This window comes from Coregonus lavaretus, assembly GCF_964263955.1.
Source record: "Coregonus lavaretus genome assembly, contig: HAP1_SCAFFOLD_236, whole genome shotgun sequence".
Lineage (NCBI taxonomy): Eukaryota > Metazoa > Chordata > Actinopteri > Salmoniformes > Salmonidae > Coregonus > Coregonus lavaretus.
Genome location: NW_028163050.1, coordinates 126,985 through 143,307, shown reverse-complemented (window position 1 = coordinate 143,307; position 16,323 = coordinate 126,985). Strand labels below are relative to the sequence as shown.

General features: G+C 44.6%; 1 protein-coding gene across 1 annotated transcript in view; it reads left to right on the top strand.

The window, feature by feature from the left end:
- The first annotated feature begins 8,566 nt into the window (after positions 1-8,566).
- Positions 8,567-16,323, top strand: part of LOC311118545 (sorting nexin-30-like) — a 61,872-nt gene continuing 54,115 nt past the window's right edge. The window contains exon 1 of the mRNA XM_084193337.1: positions 8,567-8,883. Within this exon, the coding sequence (XP_084049463.1) occupies positions 8,731-8,883 (153 nt within the window). The 5' untranslated portion in view covers positions 8,567-8,730. The remainder of the gene's footprint in view (positions 8,884-16,323) is intronic.

Genomic DNA, 16,323 nt, shown 5'->3' with positions numbered 1-16,323 from the left:
GATTGTCCACCCGCACGCCCTCTGCTTACCCACCCTTCTGCCCGATTGTCCACCCGCACGCCCTCTGCTTACCCACCCTTCTGCCCGATTGTCCACCCGCACGCCCTCTGCTTACCCACCCTTCTCCCCGATTGTCCACCCGCACGCCCTCTGCTTACCCACCCTTCTGCCCGATTGTCCACCCGCACGCCCTCTGCTTACCCACCCTTCTGCCCGATTGTCCACCCGCACGCCCTCTGCTTACCCACCCTTCTGCCCGATTGTCCACCCGCACGCCCTCTGCTTACCCACCCTTCTGCCCGATTGTCCACCCGCACGCCCTCTGCTTACCCACCCTTCTGCCCGATTGTCCACCCGCACGCCCTCTGCTTACCCACCCTTCTGCCCGATTGTCCACCCGCACGCCCTCTGCTTACCCACCCTTCTGCCCGATCGTCCACCCGCACACCCTCTACTTACCCACCCTTCTGCCCGATCGTCCACCCGCACACCCTCTACTTACCCACCCTTCTGCCCGATCGTCCACCCGCACACCCTCTACTTACCCACCCTTCTGCCCGATCGTCCACCCGCACACCCTCTACTTACCCACCCTTCTGCCCGATCGTCCACCCGCACACCCTCTACTTACCCACTCCTTGCTCCCAGCATTCCCCAGTTGCCGTGACCGCAGGATGTCCTTCTGAACTCCGTTTTCAACCTCACCCAGTACACTAATGCACGTTTCGTTTTTTGCCTTATCCCCAGTGGCAGTTCCCCCACTATCCACCTGCAATGCCTCAACAGGTGTCGTCCTGAAGGATCCCACACACCATCTCAGGGCCCTTGACTGTATCCTAGTATCTAGTACCGTTTTGGCTGCCGATCCATCTACAAAGCACCCATAATCCAAAGATGACCTGATCAATGCCTGGTACATATACAACTGTGTTTGTCTCTCCGACCCCAATCGTATACTGCCACTGGCCTCATGAGGTTCAGCACCTTCCTACACTTTATTTCAATATGCTCAACATGTCTCTTCCACATAAACCTCTCTTTAAACCACAAATACTAAACTCAGTCACCCTACCTATATCATGCTTGTGTTTCTAGCTCCAAAAGTGCAGTAAAAAAAAACTAGAAATACAAAACAATACACACACAATCCAAAAAGTAAAAATTAAATAAATTAAGAAATATCAGAATGAGCAATGTCAGAGTCCGGAATATATATATACAGTGCCTTCGGAAAGTATTCAGACCCCTTGACTTTTTCCACATTTTGTTACGTTAAAGCCTTATTCTAAAATTGATTCAATTGTTTTTTCCCCTCATCAATCTACACACAATACTCCATAATGACAAAGAAAAAACAGGTTTTTAGAAATTGTTGCTAATATATTAAAAATAAAAACTTAAATATCAAATTTACATAAGTATTCAGACCCTTTACTCAGTACTTTGTTGAAGCGCCTTTAGCAGCAATTACATCCTTGAGTCTTCTTGGGTTTGACGCTACAAGCTTGGCACACCTGTATTTGGGGAGTTTCTCCCATTCTTCTCTGCAGATCCTCTCAAGCTCTGTCAGCGTTGCTGCACAGCTATTTTCAGGTCTCTACAGAGATGTTCAATCAGGTTCAAGTCCGGGCTCTGGCTGGGCCACTCAAGGACATTTAGAGACTTGTCCCGAAGCCACTCCTGCATTGTCTTGGCTGTGTGCTTAGGGTCGTTGTCCTGTTGGAAGGTGAACCTTCGCCCCAGTCTGAGGTCCTGAGCAGTCTGGAGCAGGTTTTCATCAAGGATCTCTCTGTACTTTGCTCCGTTCATCTTTGCCTTGATCCTGACGAGTCTCCCAGTCCCTGCCGCTGAAAAACATCCCCACAGCATGATGCTGCCACCACCATGCTTCACCGTAGGGATAGTGCCAGGTTTCCTCCAGACGTGACGCTTGGCATTGACCAAAGAGTTCAATCTTGGTTTCATCAGACCAGAGGATCTTGTTTCTCATGGTCTGAGAGTCTTTAGGTTCCTTTTGGCAAACTCCAAGCGGGCTGTCATGTGCCTTTTACTGAGGAGTGGCTTCCGTCTGGCCACTCTACCATAAAGGCCTGATTGGTGTTGTGCTGCAGAGATAGTTGTCCTTCTGGAAGGTTCTCCCATCTCCACTGATGAACTCTAGAGCTCTGTCAGAGTGACCATCGGGTTCTTGGTCAACTCCCTGACCAATGCCCTTCTCCCCGATTGCTCAGTTTGGCCGGGCGTCCAGCTCTAGGAAGAGTCTTGGTTCCATTTAAGAATGATGGAGGCCACTGTGTTCTTGGGGACATTCAATGCTGCAGAAATGTTTTGGTACCCTTCCCAGATCTGTGTCTCGACACAATCCTGTCTCGGAGCTCTACGGACAATTCCTTCGACCTCAAACTCCCCAAATACAGGTGTGCCAAGCTTGTGGTGTCATACCCAAGAAGACTGTAATCGCTGCCAAAGGTGCTTCAACAAAGTACTGAGTAAAGGGTCTGAATACTTATGTAAATGTGATATTTAAGTTTTTATTTTTATATATATTAGCAACAATTTCTAAAAACCAGTTTATGCTTTGTCATTATGGTATATTCTGTGTAGATTGATGAGGGAAAAAAACAATTTAAGCCATTTTAGAATAAGGCTGTAACGTAACAAAATGTGGAAAACATCAAGGTGTCTGAATACTTTCCGAAGGCACTGTATATAAAACGGTGTGGACAGTATATGAATGGAAAAGGTGCAGGGAGATCGTTCTAGATTGAAGTCGAAATTGGACGTCTATCAATGTCCTGAGGACGTCGGTAAATGCCTTAAAAACCGGCCACTAGGGGCAACACAGAGCGTTATAACCATTAAGCAGGCTTGGACAGGGGTGGTGTAATCCCATGCCTCTAGATTAGAAGGTTGTGTGTTCGATCCTATCCCAAACCTTAACCCTTACCTTAACCATTCGGAATGAATGCCTAAACTTAACCCTTAACTTCGAAATGTGACGTTTTGGAGAACGTGGATGAACGTCTAATTCTGCAGTGAGACTGAGAGAGCTTGTTGCAAGGTGTGTACAGCAGCAGTTATATAGGATGAGCCATGACTAGAATACATTATATTCTCTGAGAGTTGAAACATTAGGAACACCTGCTCTTTCCAGGACATAGACTGACCAGGTGAATCCAGGTGAAAGCTATGATCCCTTATTGATGTCACTTGTTAAATCCACTTCAATCAGTGTAGATGAAGGGGAGGAGAAAGGTTAAAGAAGGATTTTAAACCTTGAGACAATTGAGACATGGATTGTGTATGTGTGCCGTTCAGAGTGTGAATGGGCAAGACAAAAGATGGAAGTGCCTTTGAACGGGGTATGGTAGTAGGTGCCAGGCGCACTGGTTAGAGTGTGTCAAGAACTGCAATGCTGCTGGGCTTTTCACCTTCAACAGTTTCCCGTGTGTATCAAGAATGGTCCACCACCCAAAGCACATCCAGCCAACTTGACACAACTGTGGGAAGCATTGGAGTCAACATGGGCAAAAGGGTGGGGAAGGGGGGGGGGGGGGGGAGGTGTTCCTCAGTGTACATATAAAGTGAGTAAAACAGTATGTAAACATTATTAAAGTGACCAGTGTTCAAAACTTTATGTACATAGGGCAGGGTAGAGTGCAGGGTAGAGTACCGGGTGGTCTGGTTAGTAACAGTGAGTAATGTTCAGGGCAGGGTACTGGGCGGAGGCCGGCTAGTGGTGACTGTTTTTCAGTCTCTCGGTCCCAGCTTTGATGCACCTGTACTGTCTCCGCCTTCTAGATGATAGCGGGGTGAACAGGCCGTGGCTCGGGTGGCTGAGGTCCTTGATGATCTTCTTGGCCTTCCTGTGACTCGGAAGATGTCCTGGAGGGCCGTGTGAGGGCCGTGTGAGGGCCGTGTGAGGGCCGTGTGAGGGCCGTGTGAGGGCCGTGTGAGGGCCGAGTGAGGGCCGTGTGAGGGCCGCTGAGGATGCTGCAGCATCCCTGATAAATCACAATTACAATTATTATTATTATAATTATACAAAATTAAAATTAAATCTCTCTCACCAATTTAGTGCACTAGGCCTTTATTACTCCTGTATGAGTATAGAAAATTACTCCTTGACAAATATTTGTGATAAAGTGAATATCTCAGGCCCGCACCCAACCCCTGTGGTCCTCTGTAGCTCAATTGGTAGAGCATGGCGCTTATAACGCCAAGGTAGTGGGTTCGATCCCCGGGACCACCCATACATAAAGATGTATGCACACATGACTGTAAGTCGCTTTGGATAAAAGCGTCTGCTAAATGGCTTATTATTATTATTAATAGGCTACAGTCAGAGACGGGGTAAAGATGTTTTGACAGGGGGTGCAGGATTTTTTGTTGTTGCCTGCTTTAGATATGTTTCTGCTTATAATTTGCGACATTTTGGTAGGCTATTTGTTAGTCAACTTGTCTAAGTGTAAGTGCTGTAAAATAAACATTGGGTTGTTATTTTACCTGAAATGCACAAGGTCCTCTATGATAATTAATCCACAGATAAAAGGGTAAACGGAGTATGTTTCTAGTAATCTCTCCGCCTTCAGGCTTCTACTTCTTCTTTGGACTTTATATGGCGGTTGGCAACCAACTTTAAGGTGCATTACCATCACCAACTGGACTGGAGTGTGGACCTCAGTTCATCTTTCAATCACCCACGTGGGTATATGCTCCTAAAAAGCAATGAGGAGATGGGAGAGGCGGGACTTGCAGCGTGCAATGATTAAATAACATGTATGTGTACATTTATTTTGCAACGCTCACGCACGCGACACGGTTGATAATTTTCAAACTCAAATGGCGAGGAAAAATCGAGGCGCACTCTGTATAAAAGTCGCTGGACACAAACAAATACACAGATTTGACAGTCAAGCTAGCTATCACTCAAATGAAAGCCAACCCCTGTCATTATGTAGAACTACCTGTGAAAGTGATGATTTGTTCTAAGAGATATTCTAGGAGTTGATTTGGTTTGGGCGCCCCGGGTTTATGGTTTGCGCAACATTGTAACCTTTGTTTGAGACCAAGCCAGTATCGCGCACATAACTAGAATGAGATTCACTTTCTATGATCTCTCTCCCTCTCTCTGCTCTGATAGACAGGAGCCTGAACTCTCATCTCTCCAGCGTTGCACTTCATCATTTATATCCTTATAGAATGAAAGTGGCGTGAAGGCTGCTGGAGGAACTGCAGCAGCCCTGATGAATTGAAAGACATTTGCAAAGTTATAATAATAATAATAAGCCATTTAGTAGACGCTTTTATCCACTCGCGACTTAGTCATGAGGGCATACATTTTTACGTATGGGTGGTCCCGGGGATCGAACCCACTACCCTGGTGTTACAAGCGCCATGCTTTACCAATTGAGCTACAGAGGACCACAGTTATAGAATAACTGCTGTCTGTTCATAAAGAAATGAAATCATTCAGAATAGCCTACTACACCACGAGAAGGCTTATAATTTAGCCATCGAGGATTAATAGCTTATTTTTAAAAAATTGCCAGTGGATTGTAGCCCAAGAACAAGCGGCAACAGCACGCAGACAAAACAGGTCTTTCATAATATTTCAAATATAATCGAGGGAAAACACCGGTTGGAAAGCAAATGGCTCCTGCTGAAAAGAGAAGACTATGCTGTAGGCTACCAAAATATTTGATCAACTTCCAAATATTGTTTTACAAAAGAGAGAGAGAGAGAGAGAGGCTTCTGGCACGAGCGCATCGGCCATCACCAGCAAGTGAGCTGCGCATCATTGAGCGAGTCAGTGAAACTGGAAAGCATGTTTAGGACTATAATTTCATCCTCATATTGTAGCCTATAATGTCTCGACACACCTAGGCCTACATTTGATGGGTTCAAGACAAAATCGTTTTTATTGATCTCAGATTCTGTTTGTCAGTGTCAAAGTAGCCTGCCATTTCGATCATTTGTGCAGTATTAAGAAAATATTCTGCCAAAGTCTCCAGTCAAATCAAATCAAATTTTTATTTGTCACATGCGCAAAATACAACAGGTGTAGACCTTAACCTGAAATGCTTACTTACAAGCCCTTAACCAACAATGCAGTTCAAGAAAGAGTTAGCGCCTTACGGTCAGATGCAGAGCAGTTGCCATACCAGGCGGTGATGCAACCGGTCAGGATGCTCTCGATGGTGCAGCTGTAGAACTTTTTGAGGATCTGGGGACCCATGCCAAATCTTATCAGTCACCTAAGGGGGAAAAGGTGTTGTCGTGCCCTCTTCACGACTGTCTTGGTGTGTTTGGACCATCATAGTTTGTTGGTGATGTGGACACCAAGGAACTTGAAACTCTCGACCCGCTCCACTACAGCCCCATTGATGTTAATGGGGGCCTGTTCGACCCGCCTTTTCTAAGCTAAGGATCCTGGGACTAAACACCTCCCTCTGCAACTGGATCCTGGACTTCCTGATGGGCCGCCCCCAAGTGGTAAGGGTAGGTAACAACACATCTGCCACACTGATCCTCAACACGGGGGCCCCTCAGGGGTGCGTGCTCAGTCCCCTCCTGTACTCCCTGTTCACCCATGACTGCATGGCCAGGCACGACTCCAACACCATCATTAAGTTTGCCGACGACACAACAGTGGTAGGCCTGATCACCGACAACGATGAGACAGCCTATAGGGAGGAGGTCAGAGACCTGGCCGTGTGGTGCCAGGATAACAACCTCTCCCTCAACGTGACCAAGACAAAGGAGATGATTGTGGACTACAGGGAAAAAAAGAGGACTGAGCACGCCCCCATTCTCATCGACGGGCTGTAGTGGAACAGGTTGAGAGCTTCAAGTTCCTTGGTGTCCACATCATCAACAAACTATCATGGTCCAAACACACCAAGACAGTCGTGAAGAGGGCACGACAAAGCCTATTCCCCCTCTGGAGACTGAAAATATTCGTCATGGGTCCACAGATCCTCAAAAAATTATACAGCTGCATCATCGAGAGCATCCTGACTGGTTGCATCACCGCCTGGTATGGCAACTGCTTGGCCTCCGACCACAAGGCACTACAGAGGGTAGTGCGTACGGCCCAGTACATTACTGGGGCCAAGCTTCCTGCCATCCAGGACCTCTACACCAGGCGGTGTCAGAGGAAGGCCCTCAAAATTGTCAAAGACTCCAGCCACCCTAGTCATAGACTGTTCTCTCTGCTACTGCACGGCAAGCGGTACCGGAGTGCCAAGTCTAGGTCAAAAAGACTTCTCAACAGCTTCTACCCCCAGGCCATAAGACTTCTGAACAGCTAATCATGGCTACCCGGACTATTTGCACTGCCCCCCCACCCCATCTTTTTACGCTGCTGCTACTCTGTTAATTATTTATGCAGTCACTTTAACTCTACCCACATGTACATATTACTTCAACTACCTCAACTAGCCGGTGCCCCCGCACATTGACTCTGCACCGGTACCCCCCTGTATATATAGCCTCCCTACTGTCACTTTATTCTATTGTATATATAGCCTCCCTACTGTTATTTTATTTTACTTCTGCTCTTTTTTTTCTCAACACTTTTTTGTTGTTGTTTTATTTTACTTTTTTTTAAAAAATAAATGCACTGTTGGTTAAGGGCTGTAAGTAAGCATTTCACTGTAATGTCTGCACCTGTTGTATTCGGCGCATGTGGCCAATCAAATTTGATTTGATTTGATCTGACCACTTCCGTATTGAGCGAGTCACTGAATTAACAGGTTATAGAGCAAACAAGGCAATTATCACAACAGAGAGGTTGTAATATGGCGTTGTTTTTTTTAGAGGGAGGGGGGGGCTTGGCTTCCCCAGTGATTTTACCAACACACCGCTACTGTTCATAAGATCTGGGTGCCATATGGAATACTGTGTGACAAAAGGGGTCCGTATTGAAAACATGAGCTTTTTTTAGTCCAGCAGTCGCAAATCGATTTTTCTTTCATGGCACACGAGACACCTGCCTGATTTGCTCCGGTCTCAGTGGACTAATCCATTGAGGAGGCCACGGGGGTGACATGGACCAAGAATATGGGGATTGTGGCTCAGATGCAAAAGGCATGTCTCTCTCCAGAATGCCTGTCTCCCAAACTGCTTCCTGTTTCAGTCAAGTATTTGTGGGTTCGTTTCCCACGGCGGGCCAGTATGAAAATGTATGCACTCACTAACTGTAAGTCGCTCTGGATAAGAGCGTCTGCTAAAATGACTAAAATGTAAATGTAAAAATGTCCCGTTCACGTCAAACAAAAACACTGTTATGATTGATTGACAATTAGTGTCTTCCACAATGCAGGCAATGGTTGCAAGTTGCAGCTGGTGAGGAGCAACTGCAGTAAAAACTTCATGACCTTTGATCACATGGTTGTTGTAATGTTCATGTAGGCACAAGTCGTAGAACTTTTATTCCGATAATGCAACACACTTTTAAAGGCTGTGACCAACGATAGTCACCGAAATGACAAAAGTGATCCGCTCGAACGTGCCCTCTGGCTCAAGCGTTTTATTACTTCCGGTACTTTTATATTGTACTTCCGAGACTGCGCGGTGCGAGTCAGCTGACAGCTGTGTGGTTGCATCCAACGGGTCCAGTATTTGATACACGGGATTGGAAATAATCATAAAACAAACCATAATTCCAGGCCAAGAAACTAAGATATTTTCCGGAAATTCCGTTCGCGGTTTCCCCTCGCTTGCACAATGAGTGCTGGCACCGCTAAATCGCTAGCATCGTCGGGGCAAAAACCCATTCAGGAGATCTGCCATCCGCTCGGAGCCGAGGAGGCAGCGGCAGCCGGAGTCCTCACACCCAGTCCAGATGTCGGAAACACCACTAGCAGCATCGGAGAGAAGGTAAGATAGATAGATAGATAGATAGATAGATAGATAGATAGATAGATAAATAGATAGATAGATAGATAGATAGATAGATAGATAGATAGATAGATAGATAGATAGATAAATACGTTGGATAGAGATATTTGGCTAGATACTTTGGTCCTTATTCTATACCTACTAACCTAGTCATCCAAATGTTTTCTGAATGTTTTCTGAATGCTCATCTGTTTCGCCACACCACACATCTCTTTTCGAATATTACATTGTAGCTGTGTCTACAACAACAACAACGTTGTTGCAGTTTTTATCCTGTAGACATGTAATACATCTAGTGGCAGATCTGCTGGGAGGCTGATTTGTCTTTAGCTTGAAGCTACAGGTCCTCTGTAGCTCAGCTGGTAAAACACGGCGCTTGTAACGCCAAGGGTCTGCTAAAATGGCATATTATTCAATGAATTCTCCATATGGCATCAACTATAGATGCTTGTTGTGACGGTCACTAGTAAAAATAAATATGACCTAACTAGACATGTTTAACTCAATAACCTTTGTGAATTAATCCATGCCAAAGGTTTTCTGATCACAGGACAAAGATGGGGCCATCAAGCTGGAGATTCCTTCTACCAGCACAAGATAATGATATCATATATAGCCTAATGCAAATGAATACCAGGTCCGTGCTTGAATAACTTTCAATCTGTTGTTGAGACAGAGCAGATCTTGTAATTTTAAACCAAGCAGTGGTATTTAAAACTTGAACACAGGTAAACAAACAAACAGACATAGATAGTTTAGATAATTTTATGATACTGAAGGTTGCTTCAGAGTGAGATGTCAGTGTCAGTCATGGGGAGCTCAGCCTGACAACGGCGCTGTGTTTTCCTCTGGGACATCTCATTCTCATGGGCTGTGGCCAAATGGCACCTGATTCCCAATGTAGTGCACTAACTTCTGACCAGAGCCCTCAAAAGTAGTGCACTACACAGGGAATAGGGTGCCATTTGGGACAGAGCCATGCTCTCTGTGGGGATTGTTTATTGTGTATAACTTGTTGTATCATAATGTTGTAGTGAAAATGCATTAGCCCACTCAGAGATACAGTATGTTTGTGAGATACTCAACAAATAGCTTTGTCATTGCAAGAGGAGGAGGACACTAAATGGCATCATTACTCATAGCGTCAGTTTCCCAGACACAGTCTAAGACGTATCCTAGATTAAAAAGCATTTTCAATAGAGATTCTCCATTGAGCATGCTTCTCAGTCCAGGGATAGACTTAATCTGTGTCCGGGAAACCGCCCCATAATCTTGGTTGAGGCATTCCTGGCGTTGCACAGTGTAATGCATTACTAATGTTGACCCCTAGATCTAGAGGAATTGGGGCTAGGCTGTTTTAACTGATCTCTCCATAAATCAGTGCACTGGACTGAACGTAAAGAGATGCCTTCCAAGAATGTGTTCTGCTGGGTTTGTTTAGCTAAATGTGACCATTTGTTATCATAGTTTGCCATTACATTTACATTTACATTTTAGTCATTTAGCAGACGCTCTTATCCAGAGCGACTTACAGTTAGTGAGTACATACATCATTTTTTATACTGGCCCCCCGTGGGAATCGAACCCACAACCCTGGCATTGCAAACCCCATGCTCTACTGAGCTACATCCCTGCCGGCCATTCCCTCCCCTACCCTGGACGACGCTGGGCCAATTGTGCGCCGCCCCGTGGGTCTCCAGGTCGCGGCCGGCTACGACAGAGCCTGGATTCGAACCAGGATCTCTAGTGGCACAGCCTTAGACCACTGCACCACTCGGGAGAGTGGCATCATAGTTTGGGTATAATAAGGAGCTTGCTTCCTGTGCTCATCAGTTCAATAGGCCAGTCTATCTTTGCCTTATGAGCTGAAAATGCAACAGTACCCAATATGAATGAATCCCAACTGGGACCCGCTTCCATATTTAGTGCACTGTTTTGACCAAGGCCCACAGGGCTCTGGTCTAATGTAGTGCACTAAAGGGAATAGGGTACCATTCTCTGGTCTAATGTAGTGCACTAAAGGGAATAGGGTACCATTCTCTGGTCTAATGTAGTGCACTAAAGGGAATAGGGTACCATTCTCTGGTCTAATGTAGTGCACTAAAGGGAATAGGGTACCATTCTCTGGTCTAATGTAGTGCACTAAAGGGAATAGGGTACCATTCTCTGGTCTAATGTAGTGCACTAAAGGGAATAGGGTACCATTCTCTGGTCTAATGTAGTGCACTAAAGGGAATAGGGTACCATTCTCTGGTCTAATGTAGTGCACTAAAGGGAATAGGGTACCATTCTCTGGTCTAATGTAGTGCACTAAAGGGAATAGGGTACCATTCTCTGGTCTAATGTAGTGCACTAAAGGGAATAGGGTACCATTCTCTGGTCTAATGTAGTGCACTAAAGGGAATAGGGTACCATTCTCTGGTCTAATGTAGTGCACTAAAGGGAATAGGGTACCATTCTCTGGTCTAATGTAGTGCACTAAAGGGAATAGGGTACCATTCTCTGGTCTAATGTAGTGCACTAAAGGGAATAGGGTACCATTCTCTGGTCTAATGTAGTGCACTAAAGGGAATAGGGTACCATTCTCTGGTCTAATGTAGTGCACTAAAGGGAATAGGGTACCATTCTCTGGTCTAATGTAGTGCACTAAAGGGAATAGGGTACCATTTGGGACGTACAGGTAACTGCCAAAATAATGGAAACCCTGGAGTAAATGAGGGATACTGAGTATATTGAAAGCAGGTGCTTCCACACAGGTGTGGTTCTTGAGTTAATTAAGCAATTAACATCCTATCATGCTAATGATGATGTTTCTGCACATAATTAGGTTTGTGCACATTAGGGTTGTCCCCTATCAAAAAAAAATTGTTGATCCATCAAGAGTCGTCTGTTCTTTCGACCCACTGGTTGAATTTTTAAAACGTGTTTTTCCATATATTGACACATCCGATGTGTTTTTATCAAATCAGCTATATGCACTGAGCTTGTCTAATGCTTTAAGCACACAGTTTGATTAAATCATTAAGATACAAATAACTAGAGGGAGTCCGACCGCAATTTATTTGATTGTGCCGGGCCGGGCTCAGACTTGCTGCCGTGTTAAAAAAGAGACAGCGAGTGACTGTGTGACTAGCACCCGTTGTCTCTCTCTCCTCCCTGATGCAGCGACCACCACAGAACATCACCCGTTGTCTCTCTCTCCTCCCTGATGCAGCGACCACCACAGAACATCAGCCCGTTGTCTCTCTCTCCTCCCCGCTGCAGCGACCACCACAGAACATCAGCCCGTTGTCTCTCCCTCCTCCCTGATGCAGCGACCACCACAGAACATCACCCGTTGTCTCTCTCTCCTCCCCGCTGCAGCGACCACCACAGAACATCAGCCCGTTGTCTCTCTCTCCTCCCTGATGCAGCGACCACCACAGAACATCACCCGTTGTCTCTCTCTCCTCCCTGATGCAGCGACCACCACAGAACATCAGCCCGTTGTCTCTCTCTCCTCCCTGATGCAGCGACCACCACAGAACATCAACAGTGTGTATCGCGCTGTCACTGTTGCTGAAGCTGCAACATAATTACTGCCATTTCTGACTGAAAAGTTCTGTTACCGAAATCCCTCATTTGTTTAGGAAAACCATTTCCTATTCCCTCAACCCTTGCGCTCTTTACCTGACACATGTATACATCGCATCGCGTGACCAAAGACCTATTCCCACGGGACTAGTATTACTAGAGAACGTTGGTTATGTAATAATTACTCCAGAATGTCCGTTATTCCAGAGGACGACTCGGACGGGATTCGTTTTTTTCTCCAAACTGCCCCCTGTAATTATTATTATTATTATTATTATTATTATTATTATTATTATTATTATGAATATTATTATTTTTTATAAATTGACAGTTATGACCGAAGCCTGGAGGTTTTTAATTCTAGGCATGAAGATACAGTATTTAACTCGTCCAGGTGACCTGCAGTACTTCCTAAATGCCCCCAAGGCTGTGGATGAGAACGTGAACTTGCCAAACGTTTAGGTCTGTTGTATGATGCTTCGCGATCTATTAACGGCAAGGATCGCATTAAATAGGCTCAATATGTTTTACTGACGCGTTTGGCAATATTCAATTATTACGCACAAAACATATAAACAAAAGCGTTGACTGTGAAAGTTGCTAGGCCACATGTTGGCCATTCATATATATAGCTAGGCCACATGTTGGCCATTCATATATAGCTAGGCCACATGTTGGCCATTCATATATATAGCTAGGCCACATGTTGGCCATTCATATATATAGCTAGGCCACATGTTGGCCATTCATATATATAGCTAGGCCACATGTTGGCCATTCATATATATAGCTAGGCCACATGTTGGCCATTCATATATATAGCTAGGCCACATGTTGGCCATTCATATATATATATAGCTAGGCCACATGTTGGCCATTCATATATATATATAGCTAGGCCACATGTTGGCCATTCATATATATATATATATAGCTAGGCCACATGTTGGCCATTCATATATATAGCTAGGCCACACGTTGGCCATTCATATATATAGCTAGGCCGCACGTTGGCCATTCATATATATAGCTAGGCCACACGTTGGCCATTCATATATATAGCTAGGCCACACGTTGGCCATTCATATATATAGCTAGGCCACACGTTGGCCATTCATATATATATAGCTAGGCCACACGTTGGCCATTCATATATATAGCTAGGCCACACGTTGGCCATTCATATATATAGCTAGGCCACACGTTGGCCATTCATATATATAGCTTATGTGCAGCACTCAGTTCAATTGATCCAATCAGTTATTGTTTTCTTGCTCAAACCGCGAGCAACACCTGTCAAACTCAGACATTTCTCTCAAAACACAGGAAAGTCGATTTGCACGGGACCAGTATTATCAGAGGACCTTTTGAGTTCACCAAAAAAACAGTAGGTTTTTCTGGCCGGAATTGTTACTCTCCTGCCATGTAAAAATGACTGACATGGCAGATTCGGACGGGACAAAAATTACAGATGTGGTGTTTTGTGCTCGTGCACATAATTACATTACCCGACCTCCTCCAGTAAAACGAATCCCGTCCGTATAATGGGGACAGACCTATAGCGTATCATAATCGCATCAATACAATTGCTATAGCGAACTCTGAAAACTGTTACGCGTGACAGCAAAATGGAAGCAGAGGACGTGACAAATAAACTCGAGACGGGGGAATGTTTACTGGTTGCGCAGGAGGTAAAGGGGAATGTTTACTGGTTGCTCAGGAGGTAAAGGGGAATGTTTACTGGTTGCGCAGGAGGTAAAGGGGAATGTTTACTGGTTGCTCAGGAGGTAAAGGGGAATGTTTACTGGTTGCTCAGGAGGTAAAGGGGAATGTTTACTGGTTGCGCAGGAGGTAAAGGGGAATGTTTACTGGTTGCGCAGGAGGTAAAGGGGAATGTTTACTGGTTGCTCAGGAGGTAAAGGGGAATGTTTACTGGTTGCGCAGGAGGTAAAGGGGAATGTTTACTGGTTGCGCATGAGGTAAAGGGGAATGTTTACTGGTTGCTCAGGAGGTAAAGGAGAATGTTTACTGGTTGCTCAGGAGGTAAAGGGGAATGTTTACTGGTTGCTCAGGAGGTAAAGAGGAATGTTTACTGGTTGCTCAGGAGGTAAAGGGGAATGTTTACTGGTTGCTCAGGAGGTAAAGGGGAAGTCAGATGTGTGGAATAAATGTGACTAGTTGTGGAAAATACTGGAGATCAAGAAAAATAAGGTTAGGAGGAAGCGCTGCGTGGATATTATGTGTGCCAAACAGGTGCTGTTAGATTACAATATCGTTTTTCTGACCGTTTGGAACTATGTAAATTACACAAAATAAATTATAAGCGTACCAGAGAGTCTGTTGCAACGTTTTCTTGTTATGCCATTATTACAGCAAAGACTAAGAACAGTCGCATTAATTCGTGAATGCAATTTCCGAAATGGAACGGTTTATTTATTGTTTAAGCTTAATTACTCAAGGCTAGCTTTATTTTAAAACTAAAATGCTTGATTGCATTTCAAATCATGAACGACTCGTATGCTGTGTAATGACATGAACGAATGAATGATTGATTGATAGATACAGTAGTCTATAGAAGTATTGAAATACAGGCCTAAGTATGTTACGGTATTAAGACTAAACAGGAAGCGCTCTTAGGCCTACAGCTCGATGGTGGTTATAAAAGGCTGCTATACTAAAGCTACTAATGATAACGACATGACTTATTATTATAATGATGATCAATAAGAAGGAGATCAAGAAAAAGGAGAGTTATTAATATATATATATATATATTTTTTAGACAATTTGAAACAGTGTAAACAACAATAAATCAATTATTAATAATACCAGAGAGGCTAACTTTCTAACGAGAAAAAAAAAGTGTAAACCCTTTACAGAAAAGCTAAGATCAAAAACAGCCGAATTTGTTAAATTGTTTACTTGACATGTCGTTGCGTGAGGCTTGGTACTCACTGGATCAGTAGGCTATTAAATAAACACTCAAACAGGCAACAGAAGCAGGATCTGTCTTATTTCTGTAGATATATATGGATGATTTATAAAGCCAGGAACATTTTAATAGTTAGGCTATTGATTATAACCCTAATTACGGTGGGGTTCTCTCCTCACTTTTCTTAGACTGTTTTCTCACTTCCTCATTCTGCTGCCTCCATTGTTCTCAACACCAATATGCTGGTTAACTTTGCTGTTATGCAGATAGCAACATTGTCTAGGAAAAGGTGCCAATTCAACAGCACACTGATGTGTTTCTGAACCGCGGCCAGCGACCACTATCCAACGCGGGAGAAAGCGCATTATTTATAAAATAATATTATTTGTATTAGTGTTGCACCATTGTTCTTATGTTATACAACCATATACAATTTCCGTAGCACGGGTCTTAGACTGATGGACTGTGCCTTCCCCACGGCCTCCATAATGGATCAGTCCACTCAGACAGGCCTCCATAATGGATCAGTCCACTCAGACAGGCCTCCACAATGGATCAGTCCACTCAGACAGGCCTCCACAATGGATCAGTCCACTCAGACAGGCCTCCACAATGGATCAGTCCTCTCAGACAGGCCTCCACAATGGATCAGTCCTCTCAGACAGGCCTCCATAATGGATCAGTCCTCTCAGACAGGCCTCCATAATGGATCAGTCCACTCAGACAGGCCTCCATAATGGATCAGTCCACTCAGACAGGCCTCCACAATGGATCAGTCCACTCAGACAGGCCTCCGTAATGGATCAGTCCACTCAGACAGGTGTCTGATATACATTACCAGTCAAAGGTTTGGACACACCTACTCATTCAAGGGTTTTTCTTAATTTTTACTATTTTCTACATTGTAGAATAAT